Below are 20,354 nucleotides of genomic sequence, written 5' to 3'. Positions count from 1 at the left end.
CTAGGCAACCCAAAGGAGATACTGATTGGTACAAACTCCTAATCAATATTTTATGAAATCTAAAACACTAGAGTCCTAGCACCACAGTCATAGGACTCCAAGAACACTATGAAGAGGGACTCTGTTTCTATATAAAGCTATGTACTAATTCATTGTAAATCAATGTGATTATTATTTTATGTGCTCTTTCATACGCACACTCAGACTCTCTCTCTCCTCAACGTCTCTTTCTCTCTTCTTCTCAACATCTTTCATTCTCTTCTTCTCTCTTGTTTTATTCAACTATTATTATCTTTAACATGGCATCAGAGCACCAGGTTTTTTATTCCCCCCTGTTTCACTTCCCTCCCTCAACAGTCTCCTGACCATCAAGCTCACCGACAGCAATTACTTACTATGGAGGTCGCAACTTGTTCCTCTTTTGAAGACTTATGATTTATTTTCTCTTGTGGATGGCTCCTCCATCTGTCCTCTACAACTACAGTAGTTGAAAAAGACTCCATTCCTATATGCACACCAAATCCTGCCTACAATTCATGGATTTGTCAAACCAACTTCTCATGTGTTGGATTATTGCTTCACTCACAAAATTCGTCCATGCTCAAATTATTGGATGTACTACCGCCAGAGCAGTTTGGCTTCATCTTGAATCTACCTATGCTACACCTTCTACAGCAAAGATTATGCAACTTCACCTTCAGTTACAAAACATGAAACGCGATAATCATACGACTCATGATTATCTTTTTCGTATTAAGCATACTACCGATCACCTTGTGGCTGTCTTTAAGACTGTTTCAGATGATGATATTTGTCTTCATATCCTCAATGGATTGGGCTCTGATTATTTGGCCTTTGTTACTTCTATTACAACTCGTGGCATTCCTGTCACTTTTGCTGAGTTAAAAGGAATGTTATTCAAGAAATTCGTCTTAAGGATGACTTAGCCTATGACTCCTCTTTCCCTTTGGCTAATATGGCTCAAACTAGTACTGCTCGCAATTATCGTCCTCCCTTTAGGGGTCGATCGCACTACAGAGGTAGAGTTTCTCGTGGACGTTCCTCTAACTATTGTCCTCCTCTTCTTGCCACTCCACCCTCCACTAGTGGTTGCAAACAACATCAGTCCTCTCTCATTACTTGCCAAATTTTTTATCGTCACGGCCATAAAGCTCGTGATTGTTATCAACGCTACAATCATGCTATTCAAGCTACAACCAATGCTCCCCCCTTTATGCATGTTTCCAAACTCTCTGGATGCCCTTATAAAAACAACACTTGGTATCCTGACTCTGGGGCTACACATCATATCACCAATTCCCTTAACAATCTTCAATTGGCTTACCCTTACACTGGTTCGAATCAGGTTCTAGTAGGTAATGGTACAGGCTTGCCAATCTCTCACACTGGTACTTTTTCTCTCCCTACACAACTCTCTCCTGTTTCTCTCAATAATGTTCTTCATGTTCCCTCCATTCAAAAGAACCTTTTATCAGTTTCCAAGTTTACTCATGACAATAATGCTATATTTGAGTTTCATCCTGACTTGTTTTATGTAAAGGATCGAGCAACAGGGACTTGTCTTCTCCAGGGAACCATTAGGAATGGACTTCACCAAATGCCCTTAGGCGACTCCTCTCCCCAAGCTTTCATTAGTGAACGTGCTTATGTCTCCCAGTGGCACTTCAGACTTAGCCATCCTGCCTTTAAATTAGTCAATCGTCTTGTTTCTCAATTTAGATTACCTGTCACTTCTGAGAAAATTCAGTTTTTGTGTGATGCTTGTCAAAAAGGAAAGAGTCATAAACTCCCATTCTCTTCTTCTACTTCAATCTCTAAAGCCCCATTGGACTTGATTTATTCGGATGTCTAGGGACCCTCTCCTATTGTTTCTATTGATAATTTTCGGTACTATGTTATTTTTGTGGATGCCTTTAGTAAGTACACTTGGTTGTATCCTATGCATTTGAAGTCTTAGGTTGTTGGGATTCTTCAACGGCTTAAATTACTTGTTGAAAATTTACTTTCCAGACGGATTAAACACTTTCAGAGTGATTGGGGTGGCGAATATCGCCATGTGTCTACCTTTCTCACTTCTTGTGGGATAGATCATCGCCTCCCTTGTCCTCACACTTATGAGCAAAATGGGGTTGTCAAACGTTGTCATCACCATATTGTTGAAACTGGCCTTACCTTGTTAGCTTATTCTTTTTACCCCATAAAATTTTGGAACTATGCCTTTGAAACTGCAGCGAGAGGCACCTAGCCTAATCCCCTCCCCTATGGACTCACCACCCCCATCCCCACCCCACCTAACCCCTGTTTCTTCCCCTAGCCTAATCCCCTCCCCTATGGACTCACCACCCCCATCCCCACCCCTGGCCGAATCACCTCCCCTTGGGCCCCTCCACCTCATCCTCATCCTCTTCTCCTTCTTTGGATCCTGTCTCTTATGATCCTCACCATCCATCTCCTTCCCCAACTCCTCCAACCACTTCTTTTAACACTCATCCCATGGTTACTCACTCCAAAGCCCTACTTACATCCATATTTGATGATACCCAACTTGAGCCTACCTCTTTCACTACTACCAACAAAAACCCTCACTGGCGAACGGCTATGGATGATGAATTTAATGCCCTAATAAAGAATGGCACTTGGTCTCTTGTCCCTCCTCCTCAGACAAATGTTACAGGTTGCAAGTGGGTGTTTCGAATTAAAAGGCAGGTTGATGGTTCTATTGAAAGATACAAAGCCCGCTTAGTGGCAAAAGGGTTCAATCAACAAGAGGGTCTTGACTACAAAGAAACCTTTAGCCTGCTTGTCAAACCCACCACTATCTGCCTGATTCTATCTCTAGTTGTTTCCCACTCTTGGCCTATTCGCCAACTTGAAATCCAAAATGCCTTTCTCCATGGCTTTCTAATGAAATAGTCTATATGAAACAGCCACCAGGGTTTGCTGACCCTCTTCATCCTAATTTTGTTTGTCGCCTTTGCAGATCTCTCTATGGTCTTAAACAGGCCCCTCGTGCTTGGTTTGATAGACTTAATTCCTTCCTACTGGAATTTGGCTTTGTTGGTTCTAAAATTGACACTTCTCTTTTCATTTATCATGGTATTTCTAGAACACTTTTTATCTTAACTTATTTGGATGACATCATTGTTACTGGCAGTTCTAATGTTACTATCAAAATTTATGACTACTATTGCCTCTATCTTTGCCGTCAAAGATCTTGGTCCCCTCCATTACTTTCTTAGAATGTATGTATCTTTATTCCCGAATGGTCTTCACCTTTGTCATCAACAATAATTTACTAACCTTCTTCGCAGGGCTAACATAAGTGATTGCAAGCCTGTTACCAATCCTTTTTCTCCCTCTACCCAATTGAGCAAATTTTCAGGAGAGCTAATTGATGATCCTACATTATACAAAAGTATTGTGGGGGCCCTATAGTATGCTATTATGACTCGTCCTGACATACAGTTTGCAGTCAATAAGGTCTATCAGTTTATGTAAAGTCCAACTCTTGAACATTGGTTTGTTGTCAAAATGATTATGCGGTACTTAAAGGGTACACTCTCTCATGGAATAGTCATCAACAAATCCTCTAATATGACTTTAACCGCTTTTTCCGATGTTGATTGGGTTAGATGCCCTAATGATCATAAGTCTACCAGTGGTTATGGTGTCTTCCTGGGGCCAAACATCGTCACTTGGAGCTCTCGAAAACAATCCACTGTTGTTCGCTCCAGTACAGAATCTGCATATCGAGCTCTTGCCAATGCCACGATTGAGCTCACTTGGCTATAATCTCTAATTCACGAGCTTCATATATTTCTAAGTGATGCTCCTATACTCTGGTGTGATAATATTGGTGCCACCTATCTCACTGCAAATCATGTCTTTCATGCTTGTACCAAACATGTCGAGATTGACTTCCACTTTGTTCATAATAAGGTTGCCAAAGGAGATCTTCATGTTCGTTTCCTATCTACTAAGGATCAACTAGCTGATATCTTCACCAAGCCGCTATCTACTCCACGTTTCAGCACTTTCAGCACCTTGGCCAACCTCAAGGTCACTTCACCTCCCTTGAGTTTGAGGGGGCGTATTAAGAATATATCTGGAAAACCAACCAACATCATAGCCGCCACTTCATCTCAAGCATATGCGGCTAGGATTGCTTCCAAGAGTTCCACTGCTGTTAGAAGTTCCACAACTGATCAAACTTCCAAGAGTTCCACAACTGATCAAACTTCCAAGAGTTCTACTAATGTTAGAAGTCCCAAAGCAAATCAAACACCAGTTATTAAATACAAGAAGAACTCTACAATTGGTACTCACAAAGACACTAGGCAACCCAAAGGAGATACTGGTTGGTACAAACTCCTAATCAATATTTTATATAATCTAAAACACTAGAGTCCTAGCACCACAGCCACAAGACTCCTAGAACCATACGCACACTCAAACTCTCTCTCTCCTCAATGTCTCTCTCTCTCTCTCTTCTTCTCAACATCTCTCTTTCTCTTCTTCTCTTCTTCTCTCTTGCTTTATTCAACTATTATTATCTTCAACAGTTCTGAAGAGTGAAAATGGAGGGTGATAGGTAAAGGGAGGAGAGAGTGGGTAGAGCCATAGAGGGATGGATAACGCTTGGATTTCTTCTTGCTTTCTCTTACTCCATATCCCCACTTAGGTTCTCTTCAGAGCCTTCCATGGAAGGATATTCCAGGGTTAGAGCTCAAAAAGAACCATGAAATGAGGGCCTGCTTCTTCACAAAATCCAATTCCATAAAGCAATAGCCTACACAGATTGCAAATCAAGTATCTCTTCTTTTTTCTCAAATTCAAAAGTCTAAATGTCGTGTCACATAAAGGAAGATTATAAAAACCCAGTATTTTGATTGATAGAAGACTTTGAGCATGTTGTGGACAATCTGAAGGAAACTTAGGAGAATTACGTAGATCAGAGTTAGGGTATGCTGCAGACGTGATTGAAGTTCTATCAGCCATCACTGGTATTCACCTTGTTTCTTCATGTATCACTTGAAGCAGCAGCAGAAAGAGAGTCAAAAGTAATTCCCAGTTTCCCACACCAGACATAACAACTCAAAAGGCCATACTATTGGGGAAAGTTTGACAACCCCCCGCCCCTCAAAATAAATAAAAAAAGAGCTCCAATCAGAATCCAGCCGAACAATAAAACAATTTAAAGCTTTGATTTGTAGATCCAATTGGTCATTTCCTATCCATGTCAGGACCCAGCTCAACTCAGAGCTCTAGATTATCTGAATTTGGGCATAATGAAGGTTCTAGATGCCTGTCATAACCAAGTAAAGTTAGATCAGGACTGAGATTTCGAAATGGTTCAACTGATACAGTCAATCCAATCCCAAGTCCTAAATACATGGCTGAGGAAGTAGGCTGAGTGTTCTGGTCAACACAGCACTTCAAGAATCAAAATTCAAAGAAAAAAATTGATATAGAAACAACTCCATGAACTTTCAAAAAGGTAAGAAAAATTATCCCAAAATTTTCTTCCTGTATTGCAGACAGGTAAAGTGGCAACAAGAACAATTTGGTGGACGAAAAAAGAAACTTGAATAGCATAAAAACCTAAAAGAAGGACAAGATTTGGAGACCGTTAAACTAGAAAATGGGCAAACAGTGTCTTTTCAGCTATTGGATTTGCAAAATTCAAAATGACAGAAATCATACAGTAAAGAAGAAATGACTGAACAGCATTCAACAGCACTGGAGAAACATCCTTCACTGGTCGAACCTCCTAAAAACACAGAAGGTGATCAACACAAATTAGTGGATTGAAAAAAGACTAAAAATACAATGGGCAGAACGATGATAATAATCATTGAAACCATATCTCAGATATAAATACCTCAAACGATTTTGCATCGCTCAGAAACCCAGAAATAATCAGTTGCCTTATTATCTTCGAACACAACAGCCATCTCTCACAAGTTAAATGTAGATCATCTTGATGGTCTACTGAAGCAACAGTTGAACTTTGGGCAAGTGCAGAAAAACCATGTATTATGGTCTGCACATCACTCTGCCAGAGGTGCCAAATATATTCAAAGAAATGAGAGGAAATCTGCATGAAAACCATATAAGAAATGCATTTGTTAAAGCATTGGTTGCAAACAGAGATCACAACCTCGGAGATAGAACAATCAGCATGGAAGCACCGAAGCAAGTGGTGAATTTGGACCAGATAATGAATATGAAAAACTAAGTGGAGACAACACCAAGCAACTTTAGCCACTAATCAATAGCCTTTCCAATTTATAGCATGAGGCAATATGAACAAACCCAATCAATTACTCTTCGTGCTTTGTGAGCAGACATAGATATATGTTGACCTAAAGCGTATACTTCTTTTAGAGGAGTTTTCTTTTTTTCTCTTCTTTATCATAAGTTCACCTCCCTCAATGATCGACGAAGACCTATATTCACTTGAGTAAATTAATATTTTTATTAATATTAAAATGAAATTTTTTTTTCCCATTTTAATTAATGACGAGATTTATTATCATTTTTCGCATAGAGGAACTGGAGAATCTGGCTCAGGTGCACTTATACTTGAGCAAAGAGACAAGAGCAGAAAGACTCGGAAGGAGAAGAGCAATATATACCTTACTCTAGAGTACCATCCCTAGATCCTATACTCCAATAAGACCCCACCAAGTTCAAACAAAAAGGTTTCTACCACCAACCATTTTCGAGCAAGGGATGTTGTTAGCAAGTTTCTGTTCTACAGTAAACATCCCCCTAAAGTAGCTCAGGGGACATTCTATCAAGCAATGCTTAATGCTATTGCAAGGGCTGGCAAAGAATGAAAGCACCTGCCCCTTGGAGTTGATGAAAGTGTTCTTGCCAAAGGGGAGGAGGAGTTGGAAGACAACTTAACGCATTGAAGCCAAGGTGGGGCACATATGGGGTTACCATTATGGCTGACAGGTGGATCAGACCTACTAGAAAATCCTTCGTCAATTTCTTAGTCAAATGTAAATTGTAATGGTACGATCATATTTTGAGTCTTTGGATGCATCAAAAGATATCTCGAATGCCTTTGTACAAATACTTTTAGAAACACGTGTGAAGGTAACAGAAAGCAAAATTATCCACATTGGGATGGACAATGGCTCCAAATCAAGAAGGCTAGAAGGCTGGAGAGAAATTGATGAATAAGAAGCACAAGACAATTCATTTCTTTTGGACCCCATGTGGAACACTGAACACATTCCACTGATCTCATGCTCAGCAAAAGCAAGTGCAGACCAAAAAGTAATGCAAGTGACCACCTTGTTTATAACCATGGTTATACCTTCCAATTGATGCTAAGAAAATTGTGGTGATGATTTAGTGAGGCCTGGTGTCACTCCATTAGTAACCAATTAAATTGCCTTGAAGAGCATTTGGACCAAGGTTTATTCTGAGGTCCATGTTTACTAGTAAACAATGGTTTGGCCAAAGAGGGGCAGATAGAGGAAGGGAAGGCAGCACAACAAACCATTGCAAATGAACGAATTTTGACTTGACTAAAATGGTAGCTATATTAAAGCCACTGGTGGCTGTCCTATGGATGACTGATACAAAGAAGCCTACATTGGCCCACATATATACCACCTTGAACAAACGAATGAAATGATAAGTGCCGTCATATGCAGAGGTGCAAACTCTTACATCAAGATTCAAGATCATTGGTGATCACTGGGAGAAGCACTTAAGACATCCACTGCATAAAGCTGGAAAGTTCAAATTGTTTTTACATACTTCACACTTTTATCATTTTATTTACAACCATCCAAAACCACCAACAAAATCTCCATTTTTCATCACTGGTTTACAACCTTGGTCCCAAATATCAGTACAACTGTACAAGTATAATCTAGGATTAGATATAGATCTTATAGCAGCAGTTCAAAATCTGGTTGCGAAATAAGAGTTGTATGACTTGTATCCAACCTTTCAAGCCATCGGAGATAGAGATGTGGAAGTGTAATACTGTGTAGTATAGAACCTCTACTGTGTACTACATTATTCACAGGATTACAAACAAATGCAATACATGATTGTGGGAATGTGATACTTTGTCTAATACAGTACCTTGTATTGTGTACTACATTATTCATAATATTACATACTAATGCAAGAAATAATTGAAATGTCCAATGAAAACATGTCAAAGAGTTCAGAGATGCAATAAGTTTTAGGATAACAGCTGCAAACATGGCTAGCAAAAAAAGTAGACCCTGGCAACTTCAAGAAAAATCTAATACCTGAAAGTGTTGTAAAGCCACAGATCAAAATTCTAAAATGGAGGCAGCCAGAAATAGCGAGGAAGTTCACAACATTAATTTTGGCATCACATGTTACACAAAGTTCTGAAAAATTAGAAATAGTGGCCGCAAGACTAGATAGTTTTAACTTTACAAGCATGATTCCCAACTCAACCAACCTGTGAAATCTCAAAAGGAAATCCAAAATAAACTAGAACATTCAACTTCAATGATCCAACTAAACAGAAGGAAACTAAAGAGGAATTTTGGTGCAACAACAATCAAACTTCAAGTCTTTAGCACATATTTTGCTTAAGGAACGGGTAAACCAGCACTACTATGAGATAAAAATAAAATTCTTAAGAAAGAGAAGAGGCAGTACATACCTCCGCAAAGTTCCTCTGATCCGAATTAAGACGTTTTGATGCCAACTCCTTCAAGGTTCGAAAGAGGACCACAAAAATTCTATGCGATGTAAGGACATCTGCCGATTGAAGTTGTTGTGCCAAAGCAGAAAAAAGCTCTGGCCTGAATCAATGACCCATACATAATCCAAGTTACATGAAAAATAAAATAGGAACTAAAAACAAGATGAAGTAACCTATTTCCAATATCCAGAATTAGTTAAGGGATGAAAAAGAAGAGAACCTAGAAGAAAACATTCATAACATGTAGAACACATTCATGGTAGTACAGACTAAAAAGAGTACTAATAACAAAGTCAGGTATTGATATGTAAACCTACACATCAACCTGTTTAAGTATCACAGATGAAAGAATGCATCCAATAAAATGTGAACAACTCAATATATCTCTTTGTACAAGGTGGATGGACCAGATAAAATGGGAACAGAACAAGAAGAAGAATTTTTTTATATTAGGGGGTGTCGACCTCTATCAGTAAACATACAACCCCAGACATGTCATGCACCTCAAGGTAGCTCAGTACAACATGAAATAAAAATTAAAACACCAAAGCTTTAGAGACAAAAGATCATGAGTAAGACTCAATGTTCCAGCTGCTTAGTTTCAAGTTTGGGGAGCATTCTAGATTCCGAATGAGACCAAAAGAGCAATACACAGATTTCGCGGATGCAATTGGCTTTTAGTACTATTTTTTATATTTATACATCACATATATCTTCATATGATTGCTTTTATGGTGAATTATAACTCAAAACAAAATTACGCATGAATATTAATTCCTAAGAACATCTAGCATCTCTCCAGTATGTCTACAAGATGCCACTTAAGATAATACCCAGCCCAAAACCGACACTTGATGCATTGACTACTGACACCAAAATAGAATTCATCCTGCAACACAAATTCTAGTGAAGTAATATAACTCAATGAAGGATATCAGATATATCACCTAAATTATGAGTGTAACTGATGTGGGATCTATGGTTTAGTTACTGATGCACACCCTAAACTTAAAGTTCACCTTCAAGATCTTAATCAAGTGAACCAGCAGTAGACTAGTGTTTAATAACCTTGTAATTAGGTCTTCAAAGGTGTACAGCAATCATTTAGGGCGGGCTTCATATACCCTGCAGTTGTGGGGTTAGGGTTGATTTGAAGGTTCTCGGGTCTTAGAATGGCCTGGCAAGGGTTCAGGTAGGGCCAAGACTTAGGGTTTGACAGGGTTCAATCCTAAGCCTTGCTGCAATTTTAATTTCAGAATTGAACTTCTAAGTTTAGAGTTTTGAGAATTCAGGATTGATAGGAATTAGGATTTCTAGGGGAATGGTTAGGTCTGGGGTTATAGTCGAAGGTCAAGAGGGTGTAGGGAGGCAGATCCTAAATACGGTTTAAAGTTGGGTGAGTGGTCTGAAAGATATGGTTGATGGTAAGATTAGGCTTCTACGATTTGAATGATGAAGATGAAATTTAGGTGTTACTAGGGTTTAGGGTGAAGGAAAAGGCTGGATCGGGGATCAAAGTCTAGTTCCTAATGAGGGTGGGTATATGGCTAGAGATTAGGGAGATTTAATGTTGGGTTTGGGTGAAAATCTGGTTTTATGAATTCTGGAAATTCCAGAATTACTGCAAGGAAGAAATAAGAAGGAAGAAGAAAAAGAGAAGAGGGAACTTGGAATGTGAGATCTGGGGCTGGGGAAGGGAGGGGATTAGAGAATATGGGTGAGGGAGGGCAGGGGGATGCTGCCACAGGGTTAGGGAATAAACTTGTCGTTGCAGGTTTAAGGGCTTGGGGATGGGGAATGATGCAGATGGGAAGAGAAGAGAGAAAGGGGCAGTGCTGGGGGTGGGGTTCCTTCTACTTACTTGAAGAAGGCAAGGGGATTCAAAGGTTTCAATAATTCTGTAGAAATCTCACCCAACAGCAGCTGCAAGTTCCCTCCTAGGGAACTCACGACTCCTAAGCTTTGCCCCATCACATCTCAATTTTATTCATTAATCATAATCTGAATGATTTACAAGTACAGGGCTATATTTATAGCCTTATATTGAAAGAAGCCACACTAGGACTCAACTTAGAAGGTGATTCTAATTAGGACTCTACTTGGACAAAAGACACATTCAAACAAGGACTCTTATCATAATTCATCCTACGATGATCCAAATGGCAAAATAAAGTAGATACAGACCCCGTGGAAGAAGTGGACTGTAACTAGGGGAATCCCTTACTAGTTGGGACTCCTAACCTAAATGGGATTCTCCAATAACTTGTCTTAAACTCAACCAAATTCAAAAACAAAGTATATCTAGGATCCTACTAACATACTAGACCCAATAAAAGGCATCCTTCTCTAATCAGGAATCCTAACTAGACTAGGACTCTTTCATAATTTAACAAGGACTAACTCAAATAACAAAATAAAAATATAGTTGGACTCCTAACAAAATGCCGATTTGGGCTTAGATCAACTCAAGTTGGCTTAGGGGTACCCAAAATGACCAATATGCCCTATGCTGGCTGAAATTCCCTGGGTTGCTGGCAAGGCCGCAGGGTACTGGTAACCTCCTCCTGGGCCTTCATTGAGTGGTCTTGGATCCGGTTCACATCAGTAATGGTACCACCCTGCCTAACTGTGAGACTATCTGCTTGACAGCTTAGACTAGGCTCTACTTCAGAAAAGGGTTAAACTCACAAAAGGTCAGGGCTGCTTCAAACAGTCAATAGCTGCTTAATCTCATCCAAGTTTTCCTTTTTGCTGTAACTCAGTTTAGAAAAATTTTCATACGTGAGATATTATTTTAAGTACCAGGGGAGAGCCAACAGATTCGCACAAGCTCTCTCCCTCTTCTCTTCTTCTCCTTCTTCTTCTTCAGTCTTCTTCTATTCTTATTTTATTCTTCTTTTCCTTTCAGTCCCTAGGCTGATTACAGGTGCTGAAACTCAAACAACCTCAATCAGCCAAACCCTAGATCCTGGTTCACATCAGAGGGGGTGTGCGACAAGGGCATATTTGGAAGGCAAATTCCTTCATTGAATTAGCACCAACGCTAGAGATGCACAATTAAGTCCCTCTTCTCCAGCGTTCCGCTTTTATCAGGACTCCTTTGAGTCTCACTTTTATCTCTCCTTTCCTTATCATGTCTGATTTGGTTTTCATTCAATTGTATAACCATAAATACCCCATAAGGGCTGAGGATAAATCATTCAGTTTACTATTGTGAGAAACTGCAGTTGGGAATGGTGGTGATTCCATTCCAGCAGGCTAGGAGGTGAAGCATTTGTCATATTTCATTTTTATTTTTACCATGCATAAATAAAAAGGGAAAATAAAAACAAAAGGATATAGCACACAAAGTCAACAGTTGCTAAGAATACTCTTCTAAAGCCTTGCAGATGCAATATTCGAGCCCTCCAAGTCCACTTGAGGGGCATATTAGTTAAGTGAGTCTTTTCTTCAAACATGTGGTCATTTATTATTTTAAGCCAGTCCTTGTACAGGTTTAGCTATAAAGACCCAGTAGTATTAGAAATCAGTTAGAATAAGGCTGTAAATCCAAATCAAATTCGGAATTCCAACCCATAACTTGTATAAATGGACAAATAATGATTAAAAAAGCTTCCCTTAGTTTATCAGTTCTTGTTCAGTCAATTAGGACGTGAAGATCCAAGGCTTAGAAGGGTCTTAAAGGTGAAACTATGCCTAGACACCTGCGGCAATTTGAAGTCAGAGTTCAACCTTCATTCTCCAAGTATTCCATCCTCAAGGCTCCATCCGGGTGTCTGGCAGCCTACACTGGATTCCCTTCTCATATCACTCTTTTTTCATTTTTTTTCTTTTTTCTTTTTAACTTTCAAAGTTCCCACAGCACCCAAAATTAGAGGTCAGATCTATCTGACCATTAGTTCTGTCCCACATTTTAACCACATCATCTCTAAACCCTAGTGACCTTAGATTCCAATTTGCCCCCATTCTGACCACTCAATTTCAAGATATAGATATTTTCTTGTATTTTCATACTCCCTAAAACCCAATAAGAACCCTTATTTCTTCCAACTTAGCCATCCAACCCATCCAAACTTGAGGGATCACCACATCCATAACCCATTATCAAAATTCATCCAAAACTAACACCCCCATGATCCCCATCAACCTTGATACTACTTCATTCCAATTAACCCAACCAGGTAATTTAAAGCCCACTAGTTTAAACCCAATTGGGGAACCCATTCCAAAACCATCCATACACCATACTGGGGATTTGCACCTGTCAATTAGTACCCTTACAAATCTTGGAAAACTAAGCCTTATTCGAGTAAGGCTGCATCACTTGCACACCTTAGCAGAGACCTAACAAGTGAAAGACAACATACAGGAAGGCTGAATTGGCCTGAATATATATGCTCTAATCAGTGTTATTCTACCTCTAATAGAACTATAATTCTTATCCCATGCTTGAAGCCCCTTAATCATTGTCAAATGAAAGTGTCTGAAAAGCTAAACAGTCAAGAAATTTTCCCACAGGTCAGCCAATTGAGGTTTCATTGGCCAATGTTCACAACCACACCCAAGGATCACAGCAACCGTGACAATGTGATCCTCACCTGAAGGCTAGTAACAGACTGAAGCACTAAAACAATCATAAAATTCCTAATGCATTTTTCGTCCAAAGTAACAGACTACAATTATTTTAGTTTCTATTGTAGTTATTGCAAGTTACAAGTTTCTAACTTTAGATCTAGAAAGTAGCTTAGCTTTTATTAGAAATCTCTATTTTCTTAATTTTCTATTCCAGTCCTTTGTTCTTTTTGTTTATTTATGACGAAATATGGAAGAGCTTAGGAACCTATGGACTAGTGTGGTTGACCAAGTTGTTTAATAAGATTCTGAGCACAAGGAAAATGCCACATGACTAGAGGAGAAGCATCGTTGTTCCAATTAATAAAAAAGAAAGGAGATATTCAATGTTGTAATAACTATAGAGGACTAATGAGTCATACTATGAAATTACAGGAGAGACTAATTGGAACCCATTTGAAACAAGTAACTACTAATTGGAACCCATTTGAAACAAGTAACTACTATTATAGATAACCAATATGGCTTTATGCTGGGAAGATCTACAATGGAAGCTATTTATCTTTTCAGGATACATATAGAAAAGTATATCGAGTGTAGGAAATATCTGCATAGGGTCTTTATTGACCAAGAAAAAGCATATGACTGAGGCCATAGAGCGTTAATTTGTCAAGTACTGGAGAAAGGAAATGTTGCAAGTAGATATGTGGACATAGTTAAAGATATCTATGATGATTCAGTGACAAGTTTCAAAACAGTGAGAGGACAAGGTGGTTAATTTCCAATTATAGTCGGATTAAATCAAGGATCAGCTTTAAGCACTTATAATGGATGAATTAACCAAAGACATTCAAGATGAGGTTCCTTGGTGTATGTTTTTTTCTTAATGATATTGTTTTAATAAATGAGACACAAATAAGGATGAATACCAAATTAGAATCATGTAGAGCAACTTTTGAATCAAAAGGCTTTAACTAAGTAGAACGAAGACGAAATATCTAGGGTGTAACTTTGGACTCATGATGAAGTGGATGATGAGGTGGTGAAACTTGATGAGGAGATTCAACGAAGCAATCATTTTAGGTATCTTGACTCAATCATAATCATAAATAAAAATAGGTGATACACAAGATGATGTTTTCCAAAAAATTAAAATAGGATGGATGAATTGGAGAGGTACGTCTGGGGCATTGTGTGATCAACGTATTTCTTTAAAGCTCAAAGAAAAATTCTATAAGACCATCAATACTATCGGCTATGACGTATGGGGCATAGTGTTGGACTGTTAAGAAGCATCGTATAGATAAACTCAATGTAGTAAAAATGAGGATGCTAAGATGGATGAGTGGCAAAACTACGAATGATAAGATAAGGAACGATTATATTAGAGCTGGTCTAGAAATAGCTCCGATAAATGATAAGCTACAAGAAAGTCGTTCGAGGTGGCATGGCCACGTTTGATGGAGGCTAGTAATTGCCCCTGTACAGAGCAACGATTTAACTCAAATTGAAAAAATTAGAAGAACTAGGGGCAGACCAAAGATAACCTTAAGGGAAGTGGTGAGAAAGGACATCCATAGCTTGAGGCCTTGTATCTAGTATGGCCTCAAATGGAGCTGATTGGAAGGTTGAAATCCATGTAACCAACCCCATTTAGTTGGGACAACGCTTGTGGTGTTGGTGGTGGTGATGTTGTATATCCTAAGTTAGATTTTCTATTTTGTAAAGCTTAGGCAAAGCTATAAACAAGCCTCAGTTGACCTAAAAAAAGACTAGATTAATGGAACTTCAATTGCTTGCTTGCAAGTGTTTGGTCTGAGAAAGACTTGTTTCAACAGCTGAGATAGTGGCAGGTGAGAAACCAAGGCTGAGATAGCCTTCTATACCTACCTCCCTTCTTCTTTTTCTTCTTATCCTTTATGTACTTTCATCTTTCACATGCAAACAAAGAAAGGAAAAGGAGAAGAGAAGAGAAAAGAAGGGGGGAAAGCAATAAAACTTTCAGTCAATTGTTTTGGTTATCCTTTCTGTGTTGATCCTGACTGGAATTGATCTCCCGCTGGTTTGCCTCCATTTCAATGGCAACTTTTTGCATTAACAGAACTCTCATTTCCTTTAGAGACAGTATTCTAAAGTCGATTTGTAAAAACCCCACCAACATAAGCACAAGCCACAAACTCCTCTATCCACAATAATCTCTAAAACTTAAGTGACAGATCACATAGGACAAGAAAGACATACCATTCTTTAGGATAATCAATACGAGCTATTTTCGAGATGATAACAGCCAACAGGAGAGCTACCTGAACCAAAAATGTACAGTTAAAAATTTAGAACATAATATTCCTACCTACAAATAGAAGAAGAAAAAACAAGAATAATGGTGTCCCATGACCTCATTTGAAACAAGCATGAACTCAATGACATCATGAATAAACTTATGCAATGATTACCACACCTATCTCCCTTAAGGGGGAAAAAAATAAAACAGTGAAACACATATTACAAAATTAATGTTAGTGACCACCTGATAATTCTCTTCTCTCAAATGTGAAAGCAATTTCTGTCTCAAATGTATTTTCTCCTCATTACTTATTCCCCTGTAAGAAAATTCAATGGAAAATTATTCCAATTAAATAATAATAATAATAATAATAATAAAATAACTAAAGCATCATTTATGCAACAAATCTCATGGTGTTATAAAGGAAAAATGATTCTAAAGCAACATGAACTCAACCAAATCCAAAATTCAGGCACCAAATTCCAGACAAAAGAAATTTATCAAGGAAAAATGTAAAAAGAAGATCCTAAGTAGACCAATTCTAAACAATCCAGAACATAAAACCAGTAACCTGTAAAGAGAAGCGTGTTGACATTTCAATGTTGCAAATAAGTGGATCGTGGAGCATATAAAATCAAATACGGAAAGTGGATCATGGAGAATATAACATCAAGTGGTTGGTGGAATAATCTCTTTCCTTTTTAGTTAAATTAGATCTTATGTTTATTGGATTTTATTCTATTATGTATCCTAAATTAGTAGTATGTATCCCATCAAATATTGGGATCTAATCTCAAGCTTATATAAATATTAAATAAAGTGCAAACTAGAGTGGAGGGCTTGCTTGAGTCATCCCTCTCGCCCATCTCTTTTCTCGTTTCTTCTCTTTCTCTCTTGTCTTCTCTCTTCTCCGCCTTCAACTGGTCTTCAATAGAGGTTCTGGTTTCATTACATGGTATCAGAGCCTATCTACTACAAGTGTGATCTACCCCAGAAATGGAGTTTGGTAGTCCTCACGATTGTATGTGCGTGGCAACAACGGCGTCAAGGTGCAATAGTATTGTAACTGTCAAAATGCATTAGATACGAAGAAGACAATTGGATCTTCTATGTTTGTGATATTGTTCTTGTTCGTAATTGGTATTGTGGTGTAAGTTTCGACCATGGCTGATCCTTCTCTTAGGATAGGCAATATGGGAAAGGACTGATCCATCGATAGTTAGTGCCTTGCGCTAACTCTCGATAGGAAAAAGTGGCGGTAATTAAGAGTGGTGGTTGATGCTTTCCTATATAGAATAGACTTGTAAATTAGCCTATATATAGTGAAGTTATTTTGAGGAGTGCTCATAAGTTTAATCTGAGCCTCCACAACTAAGTCGTAGCTTCCATCTTCTCCTCTCCCTCATTCTTCACCTTATTTTTTCTCAAACTAACATGGTATCAGAGCTGTAGGTCCTCTTATTCTTTTCGATTCTAAGAATTACTAGTACAAACAGTTGATTATATAGAAAGGGAAGAAACTGTACATGGTGTGAGAGTCGTTTCCAGAAATTAAAGGGATGCAGCACCTTACGCTGCACTTGTTGGTGATTTTTATTTGAAGATTGATGCAGCTTCTTACGCTGCCATTACTTTGGTGTCTTCATTGAAGATCGGTACAAGAGAATGCCCAAACTGAGCTGTGCGATGACCTCTTCTCAAGATCGTTGCTACGATTGATGTCGGATCTGCATTTTTTAGGTATGAATAAACTGCGATTGATTGAGATCGTTTTGTGATTTGGGGCTGAGGAAGAGTGTCTGTAGTCTTCCTCACTCTCGATCTGTTTAGGGTTGAGAGTGTCTGTCGGATCTGCTTCTTAGGAGAAGAAGAAGCTGCTGGAGTAGTCGCTGGTGCTGGCTGTGGGTGGGAAACAAGTCAGAGTTTTCACCTACCTATACTGCTTTAGATCAGAAAGAGAGAGTGAGAGAGAGAGAGACTTCGAGAAAAAGAAGAGTGTGCCTGCCATCGTCTGAAATTTCTGGTTATAAGACTTGATTAAGAGAGACTTTGTGAGCAAGTTTTCTGGTTTGGTTTTAAGTTGTTTTCTGGTTCGGTTGGTTCAAGTGGTCCAAGTTGGTTTATTTACGGTTATGAGATTAATCTGATTTTGGGATTAATCTGGGAAATAATTCTGATTCTGGAATTTATTCTGATTCTGGTTTACTGTACCTAAAGATGATGATACTTGGGCAATTGTTAATGCACGAATACTTGGGTAGATGTTTAATTCCTTGGCCAATAATATTATAGATTTGGTTACTCACTTACAAACTGTGAAGGAATTATGGGAGTATTTGAATGTGTTGTATTCTGGTCAGAATAATCTGGCTAGAATCTACGAATTGTCCCAGGAATTTTATCAAGTAGATGGGAAGCGTAGAGATATTACCCAATATTTTGCAGATTTTAAAATAGAATCTACGAATTGTCCCAGGAATTTTATCGAGTAGATAGGAAAGGTAGAGATATTACCCAATATTTTGCAGATTTTAAAAGAATGTATGAAGAACTAAACTCTATTCTACCTATCTCCTATGATGTCAAAACTATGCAAAATCAAAGAGAACAATTAGTTGTTATGGGTTTCTTGAGAGGTCTTGGAAAGGAGTTTGAGGTAGTTAGAGCACAGATTCTTGGTAGTGATCATGTACCCACGTTAGCTAACACATTTTCAAGAGTTCTTCATGTTGCAAGGGAGAGTACCAATAACTCTACAGAAAATTCAGCTTTGGCAACAGTTTCTCAAGGCACTTCTGGAGGACAAGCCCCTGGTGGACAGAATATAGGACGAAATCAAGGAAATAATACTGAAAAATATCCAAGTTCACACAACTCTACTGACAGTCCATGACAAGTTAAGACTTGTCATCATTGTGGTCATCCAGGACATATTCAACGATATTGTTGGAAGCTTCATGGGAAGCCCCCACACATGGCGAATGCAATCATCACCTCTAAATCAGAGTCTACAACTACTAAAGTTCATCCTGAGGGTAAGACTGTAAAGATGACTGAGGAAGATTATAATCGTTTCACTCAGTTTCAGGCCACTCAACCACAATCAGCCACTGCCATCCTTGTTCAGACAGGTAATGCTATTGTTTGCCTTTCAACCACATCTCGCCCATGGATCATTGATTCAGGAGCTTCTGATCATATGACCTGGGCTACAGGTATACTTTCCTCTTTTGTTCCATCATCCTCTTTGGTTACACTTGCTGATGTCTCTCATATCAATGTTAAAGGAGTGGGTACAGTTCAACTCACTCCATCCATTACCCTACCCTCAGTTCTTTACGTACCTAATTTGCCATTTAACTTATTATCTGTTCGTAAAATTACTTCCACTAATAACTGTTTGGTGAAATTCTTTTCTGGATATTGTTTATTTCAGGATCTTACGACGAAGAAGATGATTGGCAAAGGCCGTATGTCTAAGGGGGTTGTATCTATTCGAGAAGAGATCCTATACTGCTTGTTCTAGTATTTCCATCCCCCATCAAATACATTGTCGGTTGGGGCATCCCTCTCTGGAAAACCTAAAATTGGTAGATAAAAGTTTTCACTCTCTTTCAAAGTTGGACTGTGAGTTGTCAATTTGGAAAACTTCATCGTGTGAGTTTTCCTCCTCGTATAAATACTAGATCAGACCACCCATTCTCTCTAGTTCATTATGATGTGTGGGGACCCTATCCTGTTAGTTCTACTTCCGGTTATAGATACTTTGTTACATTTGTGGATGACTTTTCAAGAGTCACTTGGCTTTATTTAATGAAAAATCGTTCAGAATTATTTGACATATTTTGCAATTTTGTTATTGGAATTCGTACTCAATTTGGTGTTCCTATTCGTACATTTCGTAGTGATAATGCCAAAGAATATTTCTCTGATCCTTTTTGTAAATTTATGGCTTCTAATGGGATTCTTCACCAATCCTCCTGTGTCAATACTCCTCAACAAAATGGGGTTGCAGAAAGAAAAAATAGACGCTTATTGGAGGTCACCCGTTCTCTCTTATTTGAGATGAAGGTTCCTAAATCCTTTTGGGCTGATGCAGTTTCAACTGCTTGTTATCTTATTAATAGGATGTCTTCATCTGTCTTAAAAGGTGGCATTCCTCATTCTCTCTTATTTCCTTCATCTCCCTTATTTACTTTGCCTCCTTGCGTATTTGGTTGTGTATGTTTCATTCGTAATCATCGCCCAAGGATCTCTAAACTTGATCCTCGTGCACTTAAGTGTATTTTTGTGGGGTACTCTCGCACTCAAAAGGGATATTGTTGTTATTCTTTTGACTTACGAAGATATTTTGTTACTGCAGATGTGTCATTTTTTGAGTCCACTCCTTTTTCTACAAATCTCATAGTTTAACTGACCTAAATGATGATCTATGTATTTTTCAAAGTGTGTTTCCACAGGGTACAGTTCCTTCACCTCCACCTCTGCCAGACATCACCAAAGTGTACATGCGCCGTCCAAAACCACCAGCTCCCCCCTCTGCACCTACGGTCTCTACCTCTGTGCCGACTTCGTCTGTTGATCCTGCGGACATTCCTGCCAAATCTAACATTGATATTCCCATTGCTCTTCGGAAGGGTACTCGTTCTTGTGTTAAGTATCCCATCTCTAACTTTATTTCATATTCTACTTTATCACCTGGGTTCTCTATTGCTCTATCTACTATAGAAACTTATCCTATTCCTAAGAATGTTCTTGAAGCCT

The 20,354-nt window shown here is 38.6% G+C and overlaps 1 protein-coding gene across 3 annotated transcripts in view; it reads right to left on the bottom strand.

The window, feature by feature from the left end:
* Nucleotides 1-20,354, bottom strand: part of LOC149011934 (ARM repeat superfamily protein) — a 118,422-nt gene that overhangs the window by 91,292 nt on the left and 6,776 nt on the right. For all 3 annotated transcript variants that reach the window (XM_089164220.1, XM_089164219.1, XM_089164221.1), the window contains exons 4-8: nucleotides 15,834-15,906; nucleotides 15,548-15,609; nucleotides 8,693-8,834; nucleotides 5,903-6,118; nucleotides 5,725-5,791 (exon numbers count right to left, since the gene is read on the bottom strand). In XM_089164220.1, coding sequence (XP_089020346.1) covers nucleotides 5,725-5,791; nucleotides 5,903-6,118; nucleotides 8,693-8,834; nucleotides 15,548-15,609; nucleotides 15,834-15,906 — 560 coding nt within the window. The remainder of the gene's footprint in view (nucleotides 1-5,724; nucleotides 5,792-5,902; nucleotides 6,119-8,692; nucleotides 8,835-15,547; nucleotides 15,610-15,833; nucleotides 15,907-20,354) is intronic.

The sequence above is a fragment of the Hakea prostrata genome, chromosome 7, assembly GCF_041222555.1.
Source record: "Hakea prostrata isolate BN-2017 chromosome 7, UWA_Hpros_2, whole genome shotgun sequence".
NCBI classification, from domain to species: Eukaryota; Viridiplantae; Streptophyta; class Magnoliopsida; order Proteales; family Proteaceae; genus Hakea; species Hakea prostrata.
This window is presented reverse-complemented; position numbering and strand designations above follow the sequence as displayed.